The 15,504-nt window shown below is 41.0% G+C and overlaps 3 protein-coding genes across 3 annotated transcripts; all 3 read right to left on the bottom strand.

Annotated features, from left to right (window-relative positions):
* Positions 1 to 483: 483 nt before the first annotated feature.
* On the bottom strand, positions 484 to 6,077 carry LOC139299225 (coagulation factor XI-like). The gene is made up of 10 exons (XM_070922128.1): positions 6,017 to 6,077; positions 5,694 to 5,850; positions 5,041 to 5,150; positions 4,767 to 4,929; positions 3,398 to 3,516; positions 3,191 to 3,323; positions 2,810 to 2,916; positions 1,774 to 1,933; positions 1,484 to 1,578; positions 484 to 573 (listed from the first exon to the last, which is right to left on the bottom strand). The coding sequence occupies exons 1-10, from the start codon at positions 6,075 to 6,077 to the stop codon at positions 557 to 559; spliced, it is 1,122 nt and encodes a 373-aa protein (XP_070778229.1). The 3' UTR covers positions 484 to 556.
* A 1,189-nt stretch (positions 6,078 to 7,266) lies between these two features.
* Positions 7,267 to 9,874, bottom strand: LOC139298606 (glutathione S-transferase A-like). The gene is made up of 6 exons (XM_070921283.1): positions 9,635 to 9,874; positions 9,432 to 9,497; positions 9,130 to 9,235; positions 8,172 to 8,287; positions 7,675 to 7,760; positions 7,267 to 7,555 (listed from the first exon to the last, which is right to left on the bottom strand). Exons 1-6 carry the CDS (start codon positions 9,800 to 9,802, stop codon positions 7,423 to 7,425), a joined length of 675 nt encoding a protein of 224 aa, XP_070777384.1. The 5' UTR covers positions 9,803 to 9,874; the 3' UTR covers positions 7,267 to 7,422.
* A 2,307-nt stretch (positions 9,875 to 12,181) lies between these two features.
* LOC139299468 (glutathione S-transferase A-like) lies at positions 12,182 to 15,339 on the bottom strand. Its single transcript, XM_070922377.1, has 6 exons — positions 15,126 to 15,339; positions 14,230 to 14,295; positions 14,014 to 14,119; positions 13,226 to 13,344; positions 13,051 to 13,139; positions 12,182 to 12,927 (listed from the first exon to the last, which is right to left on the bottom strand). Exons 1-6 carry the CDS (start codon positions 15,291 to 15,293, stop codon positions 12,795 to 12,797), a joined length of 681 nt encoding a protein of 226 aa, XP_070778478.1. The 5' UTR covers positions 15,294 to 15,339; the 3' UTR covers positions 12,182 to 12,794.
* Positions 15,340 to 15,504: the final 165 nt, after the last annotated feature.

The following is a 15,504-nucleotide window of genomic DNA, read 5'->3' as shown; positions in this document are numbered from 1 at the left end:
GAACCCCAGGGTAGGTGACAAGATATAAGGTATATAAATACATACAATGGGTCCTAAACCTCATGAAGTTCCTTATATGAACTTGAGTCTTTTTTAGATGTGAATACATTGGCGTTCATGTTTTGGTGGTACAATGCATTTCCACTGGAGAACTGAAGGTGCAAGAGTAAATTGGACTGAAGACAGTAAGTTCAGCAGTGGTTTATACATATAGTTTAGTGACCTCTGCTGTCAGAACGACATAGGTGCAGGAATCAAGGCAATTTTGTATCTTGGTGTATAAACCCACAGAAACATTTTAATATCATTACTCCCCTCAGTAATATAGTGACAGAAAAAAGTGAGAGAAAACACAGATTGCTTGCTGCTGAATCATGTATTGGTTCACATATGGATTACACTGGCTAAGTGTGCATTATGTTTATTTCAACGTCTGTTTATGGGAATTGTTGGATTCAAACATTGTATTTATAACAACAGTTCTTCAAGGAGAAGCCAGGCACGACATTGGCCAGTTTGGTAACTTTAGGAGGAGCAGGTATGGTGATGACACGCTTTAGATAGCAGCGGCACCTGGAACACAAAATCAACAGCATCTTCAGTGAATTTTATATAAAAACAGAAATACACCTGTCTTCAAAATACAAAGTGGGGCTACAATCACATCTGACTGAGGATTAAGTTTAGTATTACATGGTTTCTGGATACTGAATCATATGGCATGCTGTACCTACGTCAGTGATGTAGCTATAGATCTCAGCAGAGGCTCAGTGTCACCTGACAGGATTGGTACCAGTTTGACAAGAAACTGCAAATTCTAAAATCTGTCTAAAAGGTCTGATTCACATTCTATCCTGGTCAGAGCTGGCTGATTGACAGGTCGTGATAGTAATAAAATAAACATATATAATAATAACAATAATGTCATCTCAAAGGCACAATCCATAGTAACCAAAAGTAACCAAAGTGCCCCATTACTACTATTCAAAACACAAGATTTGAACGTGCTAACACTCCCAAACGGATGGGAACATTTATTTTCAATTATGATCAGCTGAGGAATTCACAAAAACAGATATCTTTCAACATCATTGCTCATCTCATGCGTATCTCTCTAAAATATATTCCAAAATAGCTAAAATAGGGCTGTACTGACTTCAAAATCTATAAAGCAGCCTGAAAGCAAACTGATATTTTTTTGATTTTGTTTACACACAAAAATAACCATCTTCAGTTTAAATAGCAATCAAATGACGTTTGACAATTAACCAAGTCTGGAGGAAGCAGAGAGGAGGAAGAGATGAAGACCGAAGGGGGGAGGAGTGTGCATGTGAAGCAAGGGGACATGAAAATGCACATGTGATGGCACAAGCTGAATGAGGAGAAGAGCAGGGTTCAACATGGAGTGAGGAGGGCAGTAGTGAAGTGTTTGAAATGGGGAAGTCAGATCTGTATGCGTGTGTAAGCAGAACAGTCTACACACAGTTCTTCTGGGAGAAGCCAGACACGACATTGACCAGTTTGGTAATTTTGGGAGGAGCTGGCATGGTGATGACACGCTTGAGATAGCAGCGGCGCCTAGAACACAGAATTAACAACAGCATCTTGAATTAGGCACCATAAACACAGTGGGGCTACAATAGTGTCTGATTGATGATCAAGTTAAATGTTACATTTCCAGGAATTACCTGAATTGCTGGTACAATTTTATTTCAAAAATTGACAATATTTGTGTTTATGAAGGTTTGCATGAAGACATAAAGAATACTGTACCAGTAATTACGGTCAAAGAAGCTTTCATTGGCATAGGTGTAGAACTGGCAGTTAGGATCTTCAGTACATGTCCTCTGACATGTGTCTGCATCATCCATCAGCTCATAGCGGATGTCAGAACCTCTGAAATCTACCCCTTCGTGAGCCACCTTAACCCAGCCTGTTAGCAGAGAGAAACAGGGTTGAGGCACTGCTGTTGGCTAAACGAGAAATCCTTCACTAACAGTTCACTGAAAGGATAGATAAACAGTAATATGTACTGAATGGTTCCAGTCTTTGTAATATTAGATCACATAATAACCAAATCTAAAATAAGAGTGTGTGCCATTTATCTATACATGAAATGTTAGAGGAAATGTTTTATGGTTGTTATTATGATTCAGTGAAAGTTGCCTTTTAATAAATACACACAAAGATGAAACATGACAAGCCCAGCTTTGGTCTTCATTATACAGAGTTTTCTGAAATTCTATCAATGTTTTTAGACTTAGACTTCTACCAGATTTGCTTTAATTCCAATTATAACTACTGAGAATGAATAGCTTCATAATGTAAACAAGAATTAGAGTCTACAATCATGCTAAGTCAGCCATCGAAGTACACTTCATCCCGTGGGGAATATGAATGTGTGTACTAAATGTCATGGCAATCCATTCACCAAAGTCATGAGGATACATCATCTGGGAACCATGAATGTCTGTAGAAACTTTTGTGCCAATCCATCAAGTAGATGTTCAGATATTTCATTGGATACTTTGCGCGTTCCGGCAAAATGTAATGTGCAACCGCTTAACGAGAATAGAACCAGGGATGGGGAATACAGTACATTGGCACAAGAGATGAGAAGCATTGACTAGAGAAGTTGGAGCATGCGCAGTCACCCTGTTACAGTTCATGCATACAGTCTGTACGGTCACACATTTTGGGCTACACACAGACATCCACATAGGGGTCTCTAGACCCTCGCGGACCCGCAAATGTGGAAAGTATGAAGCAGGCTTAAGTAAAAACTAGCCTGTTAATTAATGATACATACTGTTATCCAGCTGACAGAAGCGTGCTGGTAACCCTGATGTGCCTCCCTCTTTAGCTTTGGTCACCATTTCATTTGGATTGTTCTTCAGGTGACAACTGAAGGCATTACTGCAAAAAAAAAGAAAATAAAATGTCTGAAGTTTGAGATACCATAAAGTAGAGAACAGATTTGAGTGCAAAGGAGAACCAAATATTCTACCACATCAGGACAGTGAAGATGCTGTCAGATAAGTTTGTGGAACCGCTAATATAACTCGATACTTTCCAATTACTCATTGTGTTGTCTTATTGGACAAGCTTTGTCTTTTTGCCACATGAGAGAGTAAAAAGTTAGAAATATTTGTTTTGTCACTTAGACAAAGTTTTGTCAAGCACACACTACCTGTCATAAGTGAAGTAGGTGCAGCGTGGATGAGCAGAGCACAATGCCTGACAATGTTCAGGAGAGGCAGCAGGCAGCATCTGGATGTTGTTTCCTGGGATGTCAGTACTTGGAAAGAGTTTGCCCTGACATGCTGTACAATAACAAATACAATAAGAAAGCATGCACAACAACCTGCAGGATGTTTTCCTAATGCTATTTGTGTACCTGTGTCAAAGTTTGAAGTTATTTGTGTTTTGTGGGAGAATCCAGATACTACACCAGCCTTTCTCTCTACAATAGGAGTCCTTGGTATTGCCCAGCTGAATTTAAGGTGGCACTTGTACCTAAAACAGAGCAAGAAACAACATAATTAGGGAATTGTAGAGCCTATGCCATGTCGCCACCCTGCTGGAGCCAGAGCAAAATCTTTCCTCTCATTGGTTGAATTTAACCTGGACTTGAAACCTCCAGGTACCATTACCGTTGATGTGTCCCAGTGCATCAGAGCACCAGAAGATGTACGTAACAACTAGCTATGACTGATCTGACCAGTGTTCCAGGAAGAGGCTGGACTCTTACGAACAGTGGACAGTTCAGAGAGAGGGCAACCTGCGGCAGGAAGGGTTGGCAGCCCGACTTGCATTTTCCACACAGAGGAACACCACAACACTACACACAAGCTATGGGGTCAAGGGTCCTGGTGCCAGTCAGGACACCATAGGAGAGTTCAGGAGAGTTCAGGAGAGTAGAAGCAGGAGAGACAGCACCTCTTCCTGAAACATATTGAGGAAGAAGCTTGTGATATTGCTTAGGGCTAAGTCGCACAGGAAGAGATGGAGGGAAATGGCCAAGAGACGCCTTTGTCAACTGTTATAGCAAATGATCATATAGTCTCATACAGTCAGACTTGTATTACTTTTGTGCCCTGTAATCCTATGATGACCTCACAGTGAGCTTCCACTGTGCATTTATGATGACCTCACCGCTTTTGTATTTCCATGCTTGTGAAACCTGTTGAAACCGGTTCTCTGTCTGTACCAGGATGAGATGGTGGATTCGGCAAAATCTTCTGTCTCTGACAGATAACACAACCTTGAACAACAAAGTTAGTTATTCACAGACCAAGGTGTTCCAGCCACCCTGTCTCCATCACCCCTTTCTGGTTTTTGCTCTGTAACTGCAACTGATGAGGATTTCACATGCTGGTGAAAGCTGCACAGGTGGAGCGCAGGGGCTGCCGGGGTGGGTGTTGTAGCAACCTCAGTGGGGTGATTTATGCATGACCTCACTGACTGAACACACATGAATATGAAAATCTGTAGTTTAAAGAGAAATATTTATGTACGTGCAGTAGTTAAGCTAAACAACATAGCATATATAGACTACATTTTCGAAGGTGACAGCAAAAAATGTAATCTATATAATATAACGTCCTCCTCTATAGTCTTCCTTTGCACTGGGCATCTTTCATAAATTGTTGAGGCCACAAACACTTTGCTCACAGAGGTTTAGCTCAGCCTCCGCAGCAGCCCTGTCTTTAAAAAAATGACAATTAATTTCAAATGCAATGTAACATTATGTGATCCAGTTTTACCTGATCTTCTCCGGTGTGAAGACCTCATTTACAAAAGTAAAGAACTGACAAGCAGGGTCCTGTGTGCAAGTTCTCTGACACTCCTCATAGTCGGCTGTGAACAAGGCACGGTAGTCTGCTCCCGGGAAGTCCACGTTCTGGTACACCTGAGACAGACAAGGCACTGGCAGACAGACAGACAGACAGACAGACAGACAGAGTAAAGGAGAGTGTGACCATGCATCACTAATTAACTAATGGTTTTCATAATGGTTTTAAACAATTGTGAGCCTACATGGGTCTTGGGTGCAGGGTTTGAGAGAAAAGCCAGAGGTGACGCCCAGAAGTGGAGTCCGAAGATTGGGCTGTCCAGAGGAAGTGGACTTGAGGTAGCAGTAGAAGTGCCTGCAGAGAGGGGCAGATGTTTGTTTGTTTGTTTGTTTGGTTTTTTTGTGTGTATTTAACTTAAAACTAATTTTTAGTAAAGTGTAAAGAGTAAAGTGGCTCATTACAGTTGCAGTGAAAACAAATAGAAGAAAAACGATAGTAAGACAAATTAAGTACCCATGAAAATTACATAACGAGCAAATACAGCAGATTTTAGAGATAATACCTTTAATGTGAGGCTGTGAAAGAGCTGCACTAAAACTGCATGTTTGCAATGGAGAAAGGTATCTTATACCGTATGCTTTGATTTGTTTTCATTTACACTGTTTTTTGTATCCAGCACCCTCTTGACTTCTGCGGCTGTGTGGTAGCTCTGGATTAAAAAACTTAAAATTTATACATCTTTTGTGACAACAGGTTGGAATTATTATTTTTTCTTTTGGTCCAGCTTTCAGATTTTTTCAGTTCAAAATGTATTTTCAGTATCTGTTTTCGCTCTTCACAAGAAATAAGTCTTACTTAATTTATTGTAATTGTAAATGTCTACTGCTTGTTTTGTACCGGTTATCTCTGGTCCAGTCAGCTCGAACAAAGGTAAAGAAGAGGCAGGAGGGGTGCTGGGTGCAGAGCTGCTGACAGTGCTCAGCATCAGGAGAGTAGAGAAATATAATGTCTGTTCCCGGGAAATCCTCATTCTCCAGAAGCTCCTGATTACATTCTGAAGAAATGGAAAAAGAAACACACACACATTTACATGTACAAATACACACATATTAAATATATTTTACCACATATAAGTGGTGAAATAGACCCTTAAACATGTGGCCACACTTTGGTAGCCGCATATAGTACGTCCTGTAATTACAATATAGTGCATGTATTACCTTGACTAAAGGAGAGGCTGCAGACGGAGAGCAGACCCACCAAAGTCAAATATATTACCATCTCCTCAGTTTTTGCGATACTATTCTTGAAGCTGCAGTAAAGAAGTGGTTCAAATGAATGTTTCTCAATCCCCGAATTTGTACGTCTGATCTATTTGTACAACTGATTGTTGACACAACCAGTGACTGACCTGCAGCAACCTCTGTACTTATAAGCTTGATGGGAGAGTTGATGTTTGTTAAGTTAGCCTGCAGAAGAGATAACTGAAAAGTCAGCAAAAATCATGTCCAATATTATAATATATCATATGCTTATGCTTACCTGTCTTTACAGTGAAGCCATAGCCATAGCCATGAGGGGTGTGTCACTTTCATTTTGTTGTACTTAATTCTTGATTGTTGTTGATGTTGTTTGACTTTTTTTGTATTGATATATGGTACAGTTGCTTCAAAAATACACTTTAAAGGCAGTTCCATGCAAGGCTTTGCATGTCTATGACTTCTCCTGCCTATTGACTGTTTCAAAGTCCAGATTAAAATCAACATTTGGATGTACTGACACCAAGACCATGGATCAGTCCATGACCTTTTTCTTACCTCAAATTTTGCTGTTTCCTTCCCAGCATGCTGTTGTTTTTATGGCATGCTGAATTCTGTCACTGCATAATATTTTTAGAAAACTAATTTTTACTTGAGCAGCATGATTTAACTAAGTTCTTATTACCATTACGTCGTATTGTGAGAGTGGGGGATGACGAAACGTTGCTCAGAGCCAGAAACTGGCAGGTCAACAGCAGTGATAATGGTTTTATTTGCTTTGATGCCGGGGGGAGGGAATAAACAGCTCAGTAAGGTGCTGATAACAAACAGCCCACAGGGACCTTAACCCAGACTCTTTGATATAAAAGTATCTATTTGTGGTCTTGGTATTAAAACATCTGAAAACCCAGAGTTCATGTTCTGTTTGGATGGTGTGGTGCCACCTGCTGGCCAAACAGGAAGGACAAGAAAACTGCAGGTCGATAATAAAAGCAGAAGTGGTTTATTCAAGTTTAGCGGCCTCTGCTGTCAAAACTGTAAGGTGCAAGAATGAAGTAAAATGTTTTCATATTGAGTTTTATATATAAAAAAGTAGCATCTGAAATTCAAACTTGCTGTGTGAGACCAGTTTTGATGCCTATGTTCAAATATCCTCTGCAAAAGAGGGCTTTACGGATACTGACTTTGAAATGAATAAAGCACACAAAAGGTGAAAGTCAATTTTTTATTGCTTTTGTTTACAGCACAAAAAGATTCATCCGCACAAACAAATTATGTTAGGAAATTAACAACCACAGTAACAGCAAATGTGTATTTCTTGAAAATTAACAGCTAGAGTAAAGCAAGGCAAGGAGTGTGTGAGAATCTCAGATGTCTTTCAGTAGGTCTTGTCCCTGTGGGTTCTCCAGCCAGGTAGGAGGCCAGCTGGCTTTGATGCTGGGTCTGACCTTAAGAGAGTTATAGTAAGCTGCCAGTTTAGGGTAACGCTCTTCACATAACCTACAGAATGGAGAAAAGATGGTGTGAGTTTCAATAGACAAATGTTTCACTCCTTGGTAATACACACATTCATTTTGTCAAGCAGCTTAAAGTAATTTTCAGCCATTTAATCCACATACCCATAACAGTAGAGATAAGCAATGGCTGGATAAACCGTCACGTCAGCCAGTGAAAAGTTCTTTCCGGCCAGGAAAGGGCCTGATGCCTAGAAGACAAAACAGAAGAGTGAAGGCCACATTCATGTGCAGGTGGGCAGACCTGACCCACAAGATACTCATGTCAGCTGCTGAACAAGGCTGCATTCATTTGCTATTATCCCCACAAACAATTACAATTTACATAAATGTTAGCTGTAATGGGTGGCTATACTGTAGCTTGGCTAACTAAAGTACAAATAGGTGCATGTGCCTTTAAAGAAAATGTTCAACATTTTGGGAAATACACTTATGCTTTCTTGCCGAGAGTTGTAGTGTCACTGATGGTTTTGTGCTGCACTATTTCTTGGCCAGGCGCGGTGACTTCCTGGTTAGTCCAGCACATAACCCCCCACGTATAAAAACAGCTTTTCCTTACATCCAACTTGTGTGTTTGAGCATTTTATAATCTTCAGGTTTACCTGCAGGTATCCTTCCCACAGCTTGACCTCAGCACTCAGGGCCTCTCGGTTTCTCTTCACTGCAGAGTCGTGTCTCTCTCCCTCTGGGAACTTCCAGTTGTAGTAGATAACATCAGCTGAAAAATGTCAAAACAGGCAATCATTCATGATGGCTGCTCTCGGAGCTACAAGAGATATCAATCAAATCTATCCACACCCTATATAACATCCGCCCCCACATTATGCCTTGACAAACTGCTTTCATTTCTCTTGGAGCTGAGGGTGGGGTCAGTCAGGGAAGACGGTAAAAGTGGCTCGTATAAAGTTTGAAGCAGCCTATGTTTTAGGAACTGTATTTCTAAGTATGCACAGGTTGATTGGAATTAATACGAAATTCAGCACTCTTCTTTTTGTAGCCCTCCCCCCAAAAAAAATGTAAGCACCCTGTCCCATGACTTGAGTTTTGCATGCAAGCTAGTCTGAGCATGTGACCACTTGTGGGATTAACGCATGGCCTTTCAACATCACTACCTGTTTTAAAGGGGTGCACCGCGTAGACTTAATGCATGGTGCCATGGCTTAATTATGTGAATGCACAGCCTCATTAGTGCATGGGGTGTGTTTTGAACAACTCAGGCCTCTTGGGGAGGGGGCAGTTGAGCTGCCTCTGAGGATATTGACTGGAGACATGAAGTCTCATCGGTGCAAGGGTGGCAGTTTGGTGTATGATGTTGCCAAGAGCAATGTAGTTGAAAGTCCCAAAAGGCCCACCTCATAATAAATGGCAACAACATTAGCCAAGTCATAAAGTTCTTACAGAAAAAGCTTTAGTAGCCTGGTTAGGCTTTAACAACTAAATCTAAGTGGCTGAAATCTAAGACCATCTATGATTATGAATTTGTAGGATTTATAGGGTCAGCAGGTATGTGTTGTTTTACAGAACAACAGTGAAACACTTTGCATGTCATGGTTAACGTACCCATTTTCTGGGTGAGCGTCTGACCCTCAAACATGTGCTGGTACATCCGTGCTTGCTCAGTGGGGCAGTCGGGGATCAGCTTGTTGCCTTGGGACCTGAACTGGCTCTGAACCAGACACTATTATAAACAGCTGCATGGAGCTCCAGTTTCTCTTCCTCTGTGGTGTAGGGTGTCCGTTCGTCTACGAGGCATTGTTGAGCACACACAGCACAAGGAGGCCTCCTGATTATTAACTTGCTGGCATATGGCTGCAATAAAAGTTTAATTAGAGCCAAGTTCAAGAGCTTGGCCAGGTTCTTACCTCCAGGTACATGCAGGCAGCATAGGACTCATTCAGGACCTTGTTTCCATGTTTGAAGGCAGGTAGCTTTAAGAAAGATAGAGTCGAATGAAAACTGTTATTTTCATTACTAAAATGAAGAGGAATTTGTGCATATCAGGAAAAAGCAGGCTGAATCTGTAAGAGGATCTGTATTATCTTTAATTAATGAAGTGTTAACTTACCTGTCCCCTGGGGTTCATGTCCATGACTTCCTTGGACTTGTGCTCCATCTTCTCAAAGGAGAGCAGTTTTTGGTTGTAGCCCTGCAGGTTCTTCTCCTCCAGAGCGATCATCACCCTCCAGCAGGGAGGAGAGCCGGAGCCCCACAGCAGAGTCATGTCCTGGGCCATGGTTTGGGAGTGAGTTGCTTAACCTGAAGGCAGCTGAAGTTGTGAATGGTGGAAGAAGTGAAGAGTGAAGCTGGGTTGTGACAGATGCCTGGTTTTATAACAAACTCCCGCCCTTGGCATCCGGATTGGTGGAATTTAATCCCATCCCATTTTTGTGTCATCGCCAAAGATCCGCGACTCAAGACAGTTAAGATAGTTCCCGCCCTCTGTTAACTCGAGGCAACACGATGTCATATTGAAAGTCTGCATATTTCAGCAAGCGTATTGAACTATTGTAATATTGGATTATGCCTCTAGCAGTTTATTATCCTCAAGCAGTAGCAAAGTCAGATGTGAGGTCTTGCTTCGCATTAATAGTCTTTGAAATCAGACGCAGCAAATATGTGCCAAAGGGAAACATGAATCCAAAACTAAAATAATGCAATTTTGTGCACTGATGGGAACTTATAATAAGACCTATACAGTGAAATTGTAACTAACACTATATTCACTGAAGTTAGAACTATATGTTATACAGTAGTTTTATGGTGAAAATATGATAAAAAACTAACAATACAATCACACAACATAGGAAAAAAGTAACTGTATTCTCGTTTTTTTCCTGCAGTGATTTTAAGTGTCATTACAATTCAGAGAGCAATTATTTCTTATGTTCCCTGATATTACTATGGCATTCCAGCAAACATTACTTTGATGACATGTGTCTGCGGAAACCTGTGTCAGTATAATCTTGGTTCCTTCTTTTTATTTGCAGCAGTGATTTACTGGTTTCCTGTTGCGCGTTTAGCAAATTTGACCTGAAATTTGACTGACCTCACAGTGACTCAGCACTTTTCCCTCACCCCTGTACACACACACACACACAAAGAAAACCAGTTCTGTCACAGATCTTCAAACTAAACAATCAAATCTCCACCTGTCAAATTTGTACCTTCACTTGAGGTTGAAAATTGAGCACCCATTGTTCACATTCCATCTGCAGTTTCCTTCTGCCTCTTTCTCTGAGTCAGTCTTTGAACTCCAGGCGTTGTGCACTGCTGCCCGTATCAACACTACACTGAAGTGAACTGTGTGTGAAAATAATCCACAATTCCCTCTTGTATTAGATACAGTTTGCAATCACTATCTCTGCTATTATGGTCTGCAGTCGCATTCCAGAAACAGCTTGTTGGTTAGAAGAAAGCTGCAGAAGTCACATCGAAAACATGTGGTGAAGCTGAAGCCTGTTGCTTCCAGCAATACATCCAACTGCTGACCGGTTCTATTTTAGGTTTCTGAGACTCTTTTTTTTAAAAAGATTGCATCATAATTCCATAATTTTTCAAGGACAACCCATTCCGAGCATTTAATCATGTGAGTCAGTTTTCACTTCACTAGCATGAAAAACATTTTCTGTTGGCAAAGCATATTGATACGGATGAAAAGCAATGGTGTTTACAGCACAACTGGTTTTTCTGCAAAACTCTTTGGCGTTGATCCCGATCCTGCTCTACATGCATGACTTAGAACAATTGAAGAAACATTTGACATGTTGGTTTGATGCCCATTTTTACATTTCTCAATTTTACCATTAACCTTCATGTACTTTTTTTTCACTCGTTTGTATTATCCTGCGTACACAGGGCGGCCATGCAAAGGAGAGCAATTAACTTAATGTCATTGTCATAAAGAGGGGGACCTGTGGCTGCTGACCTTTCCTCTAATGGTTCATTGGTGCATGTGTGAGTCTTAGTTCAGTGTGAGACCCTCAAATGTGCTTTTCCTTTCAGGAATCAATTTGGGTTTTAAAAACTGAAAATGATCTTATAATGCAAATAAGACGCTATTTGATCAGACAAATGTTTTCATAGATCTTATGTACAATGTAAATCCTTTGAGTACTCCTTGTCTGTGAACTGCCACAGAGAAGCATACAGTGCATGTTGCTGAGGCTGTTGGTTGGATGGGGTAGCCTCATGATAGTTATTGTATCTTATTGTATCCACATAAAATACCAACTGTATTCATCAGCTGATGGGGCAGGTCCACAGTGCTAGATCCAGACCCTTCAACAGGTAGCATTGGATAAAACGGCCAAGACGAGGACAAGAATGTCACTTTGCACAAGTCTTCCAGTGCTGCTCTACTCAGTAAACTGTGAACGCTGCTGTACTCCTGGCAGTGTGTGCAGGTTCATAATCCTGTAAAATGGCTCTACATAGCAGGTGCACAAGTCTACTTTTTATCTAAGTGATATAGAGCAACACACAGTGAATTGCAGCTGCTGTGAATGTACAACTATCTAATTTATGCAAAGTCATGACAACAGAGCATTTCACTGACCTTTGTCGTGAGCAAACCAGTTTTGGCACAGCGATTGGAAACAATAAAACCATCAGGTCATGTCCTCAAAGACACCGCCTACCTTTTTTTAATCAAGAAGTGAGATTGACAATCTATGCTAGACTTGCCCTGAAAGTTGTTCAGCAGGGGCATCTGGATTTTATTTGGCCTATGCTACAGTTTAATTGCAGAGCTAATACACCAGTTTACAATGCAGTGTGTAGCCTACAAGACATGTTGTCTAGAGTGGAGGTTAATTAGTACAACAACAACAACAACAAGGTTAAAACCTATTAAAGGAAAATAACTGACTTCATAGGACGACTCAAAATGCATTGAAAACTGCTGTTACTTGTACATGCATTAGTCAACAGAGATTGATACATGCCATGTATGCACACAATGTCAACAATATCACCATGTGACATTTTGCCTGTTACCCTGCAAACATAACATAGCCTGTGTTTATCAACTGTCAAATATTTGACAACATGACTCTTTCAAACATTTTATAACTAAATATAAAAGTTAGATTGACAAAATAAAATAAGAGCTGTATCAGATTTGACAACTGTGAGCTGAAACTATATTAAACAAAAGCAAAAGCATTTTTAAAAACACCAGACCAAAGCATTACAGGTAGACGTGACTGTGTGAGTGTGTGTGCATCTCAGATGTCTTTGAGTGTGTCTTGTCCCTGTAGGTTCTCCAGCCAGTGAGGAGGCCAGCTGGCTTTGATGCTGGGCCGTTCCTTCAGCAGAGCGTAATACTCTCCCAGTTTAGGGTAATGCTCAGCAGACAACCTGGGGAACATAAAGTAGGAGACAACTGAACTGCGACGTCAAGCCATGCATCTACAGATCACCACTTATTTTGTCAGTGTGACAAAAAAGTGTGAGAAAATGCAACAGCTTTCTCCCACTCACCCAAATCTGAAAAGAGTAGCAATGGTTGGAAAAACGGTCACGTCTGCCAGAGAGAAGGACGGTCCTGCCAGGTGAGAGTCTGAGCCCAGCTTGAAAGAAAGAGGTTAAAAGTACAGTGTGAGTGAGCACTGCATGTTGAGTTTGGTTTTTTGTGTGTGTACTGTACATAAACTACCTTCTGCAGGTAACCCTCCCAGAGCTTGAGTTCAGTGGCCAGAGCTTCCTTGTTTCTCTTCAGAGCTGAGTCATGCCTCTCTTCTTCAGGGACAAACCAGTCATAGTAGATAACTGCATCTGTAAGAGGCATTGGACAGTGGCTTCACTGGGTGTATGATCTCCTTTCCTTGGCATAAAGTCTTGCTGAAAGGTTGGCATTTTCACTATTTCAATATTTTACTGTTTAAGGATAAAGCTGCGGCATTCAACGTTTTTTGTTATTGTCTATATATCCTATGAAAAGCAGGTCACAAATATATAGTTTCAGTGTTTTTCTTCAAACAGCTGGGCACTGTAGTTTTCAGTGAACGTTACTCAAAAAGGAGTAAATAGCACATCTTTTGGGGGACTATTTTTAGCCGCAGATTAATACACATTTGGGCAGTGATAGTGTATGTGACTCAAAATAAACGATGTGTCCACATTCATCGTAACAAGGAAACATGTCACCCAGTACCCATTATTATTATTATCTTAATGGGATTTGCTGGCAGTAAGAAAAATGCAGAATATCACCGGTTTTTAAATCATACTTTGCTGAAACTATGAGAAGAATGATTTACTGACAACAGGCTGAAACATAACGGGGATATTCCTGATGCTATTATGACCTCAACAGTAGAAGCTGTGCATTCTTAACCTGTGTGGTAATGAAATAATATATAAAATACATTTTTGTTACAGCCTGAAGACCCCATACACTGCAGCCAGAGGGCTTCAGGGATTTTTTATTTATTTATATCTTACTGAGTTTTTCGTAGAACGTGAGGCCCTCAAACATGCGTTGGTACATCAGCGCTTGTTCCGCCGGGCTGCCTGGGATCAGATTGTTTCCCTGGGACTTGAACTGACTCTGCCATTAGGACAGAAAGGACACACACATTTGAACACGCCACATTTCATCATGTTGAATTTAGTGTCTGCACATTACATGGATACTTCTTCGTTAACAGGCTCACCCACCTCCAGGTAAAAACAGGCTGCGTAGGATTCATTCACGATGACGTCTCCATGTTTGAAAGAGGGAAGCTTAAAAATCAAACTACAATGTGAGCAAGACAGACAATTCAAGTGTTAACTGCTATTAGCATTCTCATCGTCATCAATATGCTATCTTAATGCTAATGCCACGGGGAGCTAATTAGGACAACCCGCTGAGCCATATGTATCACACAACGTGTTTTCAACAAAACATGGCGGTTATCTAACACTATGAAGAATAACTGTTTGTGTATCGTTTTCCAGGGCAGCATGACTGCACAAGTGTTTACTGCAAATTACTTTTTCACACGGCCCTGTATCATAGAACGTACTGTAGACTCATATACACCTTCAAAATCCAGTCAATTAAATCGTATCTTGTTCGCTGGTAAAATGTAAGCCTGGTGAACCATGAATTAAGACTTTTAAGTGACAGTTAAAGGCTTATGATAACTTCGGCGTGCTGATGGTACACCTACTGCAGAAACACGTTACCGTTACTTGGTCTTTACCGCCCTCTGTGGTGCGTTTGTGTGAAAGACACTTGAGTGAGTACATTAATGCAAATTCAAGTTCAAATTTTCCTGAAAAGTGTGCCGCTTGTTGAACTTGATACAAGCCGAATTAAAATACACATCCCTGTGTTTCGTTTCGTCTGATACATTTTGAATGGTGTTTGGCGTGGCCTTCCACAACAGCGCGTCTGTCGGGGATAATGAAAATGGTGGGTTTGCAGGTTGCGTCTGCTATTATTAGAAGCTGTAGCGGTTGTTATGCGCTCAATTACAAAATTATTTTGGGGAGGGAAATGTCAGGGGTGATCGTCTACCGTTATTATACTATTTTACAGTTTACGGTGGGTTTAAGCTACTCCCTACCTGTCCTCTGGGGTTTATATCTAACACTTCTTGGGACTTGTGCTCCATTTTCTCGAAGGAGAGCAGCTTTTGGTTGTAGCCCTGCAGGTTCTTCTCCTCCAGAGCGATCATAACCCTCCAGCAGGGAGGAGAGCCGGAGCCCCACAGCAGAGTCATGTCCTGGGCCATGGCTTTACTTTCAACAGCCTTCTGCCTGAGCCCTTTATATGTGTCACTGAGCAAATAACGCCCAAGAACGAGGGGATTATTTACTCTTTCCACACTTCACGGGGATCTCAATCTACAATAAAAGCGCATATTGCCACCTACAGGCCAGGATGAGGTAATACAACTTTTGATCTTTCAAATAATTTCCCTTTATGATAGCTTTACCTCAAAC

Source organism: Enoplosus armatus, chromosome 16 (assembly GCF_043641665.1).
Source record: "Enoplosus armatus isolate fEnoArm2 chromosome 16, fEnoArm2.hap1, whole genome shotgun sequence".
NCBI classification, from domain to species: domain Eukaryota; kingdom Metazoa; phylum Chordata; class Actinopteri; order Centrarchiformes; family Enoplosidae; genus Enoplosus; species Enoplosus armatus.
This window is presented reverse-complemented; position numbering and strand designations above follow the sequence as displayed.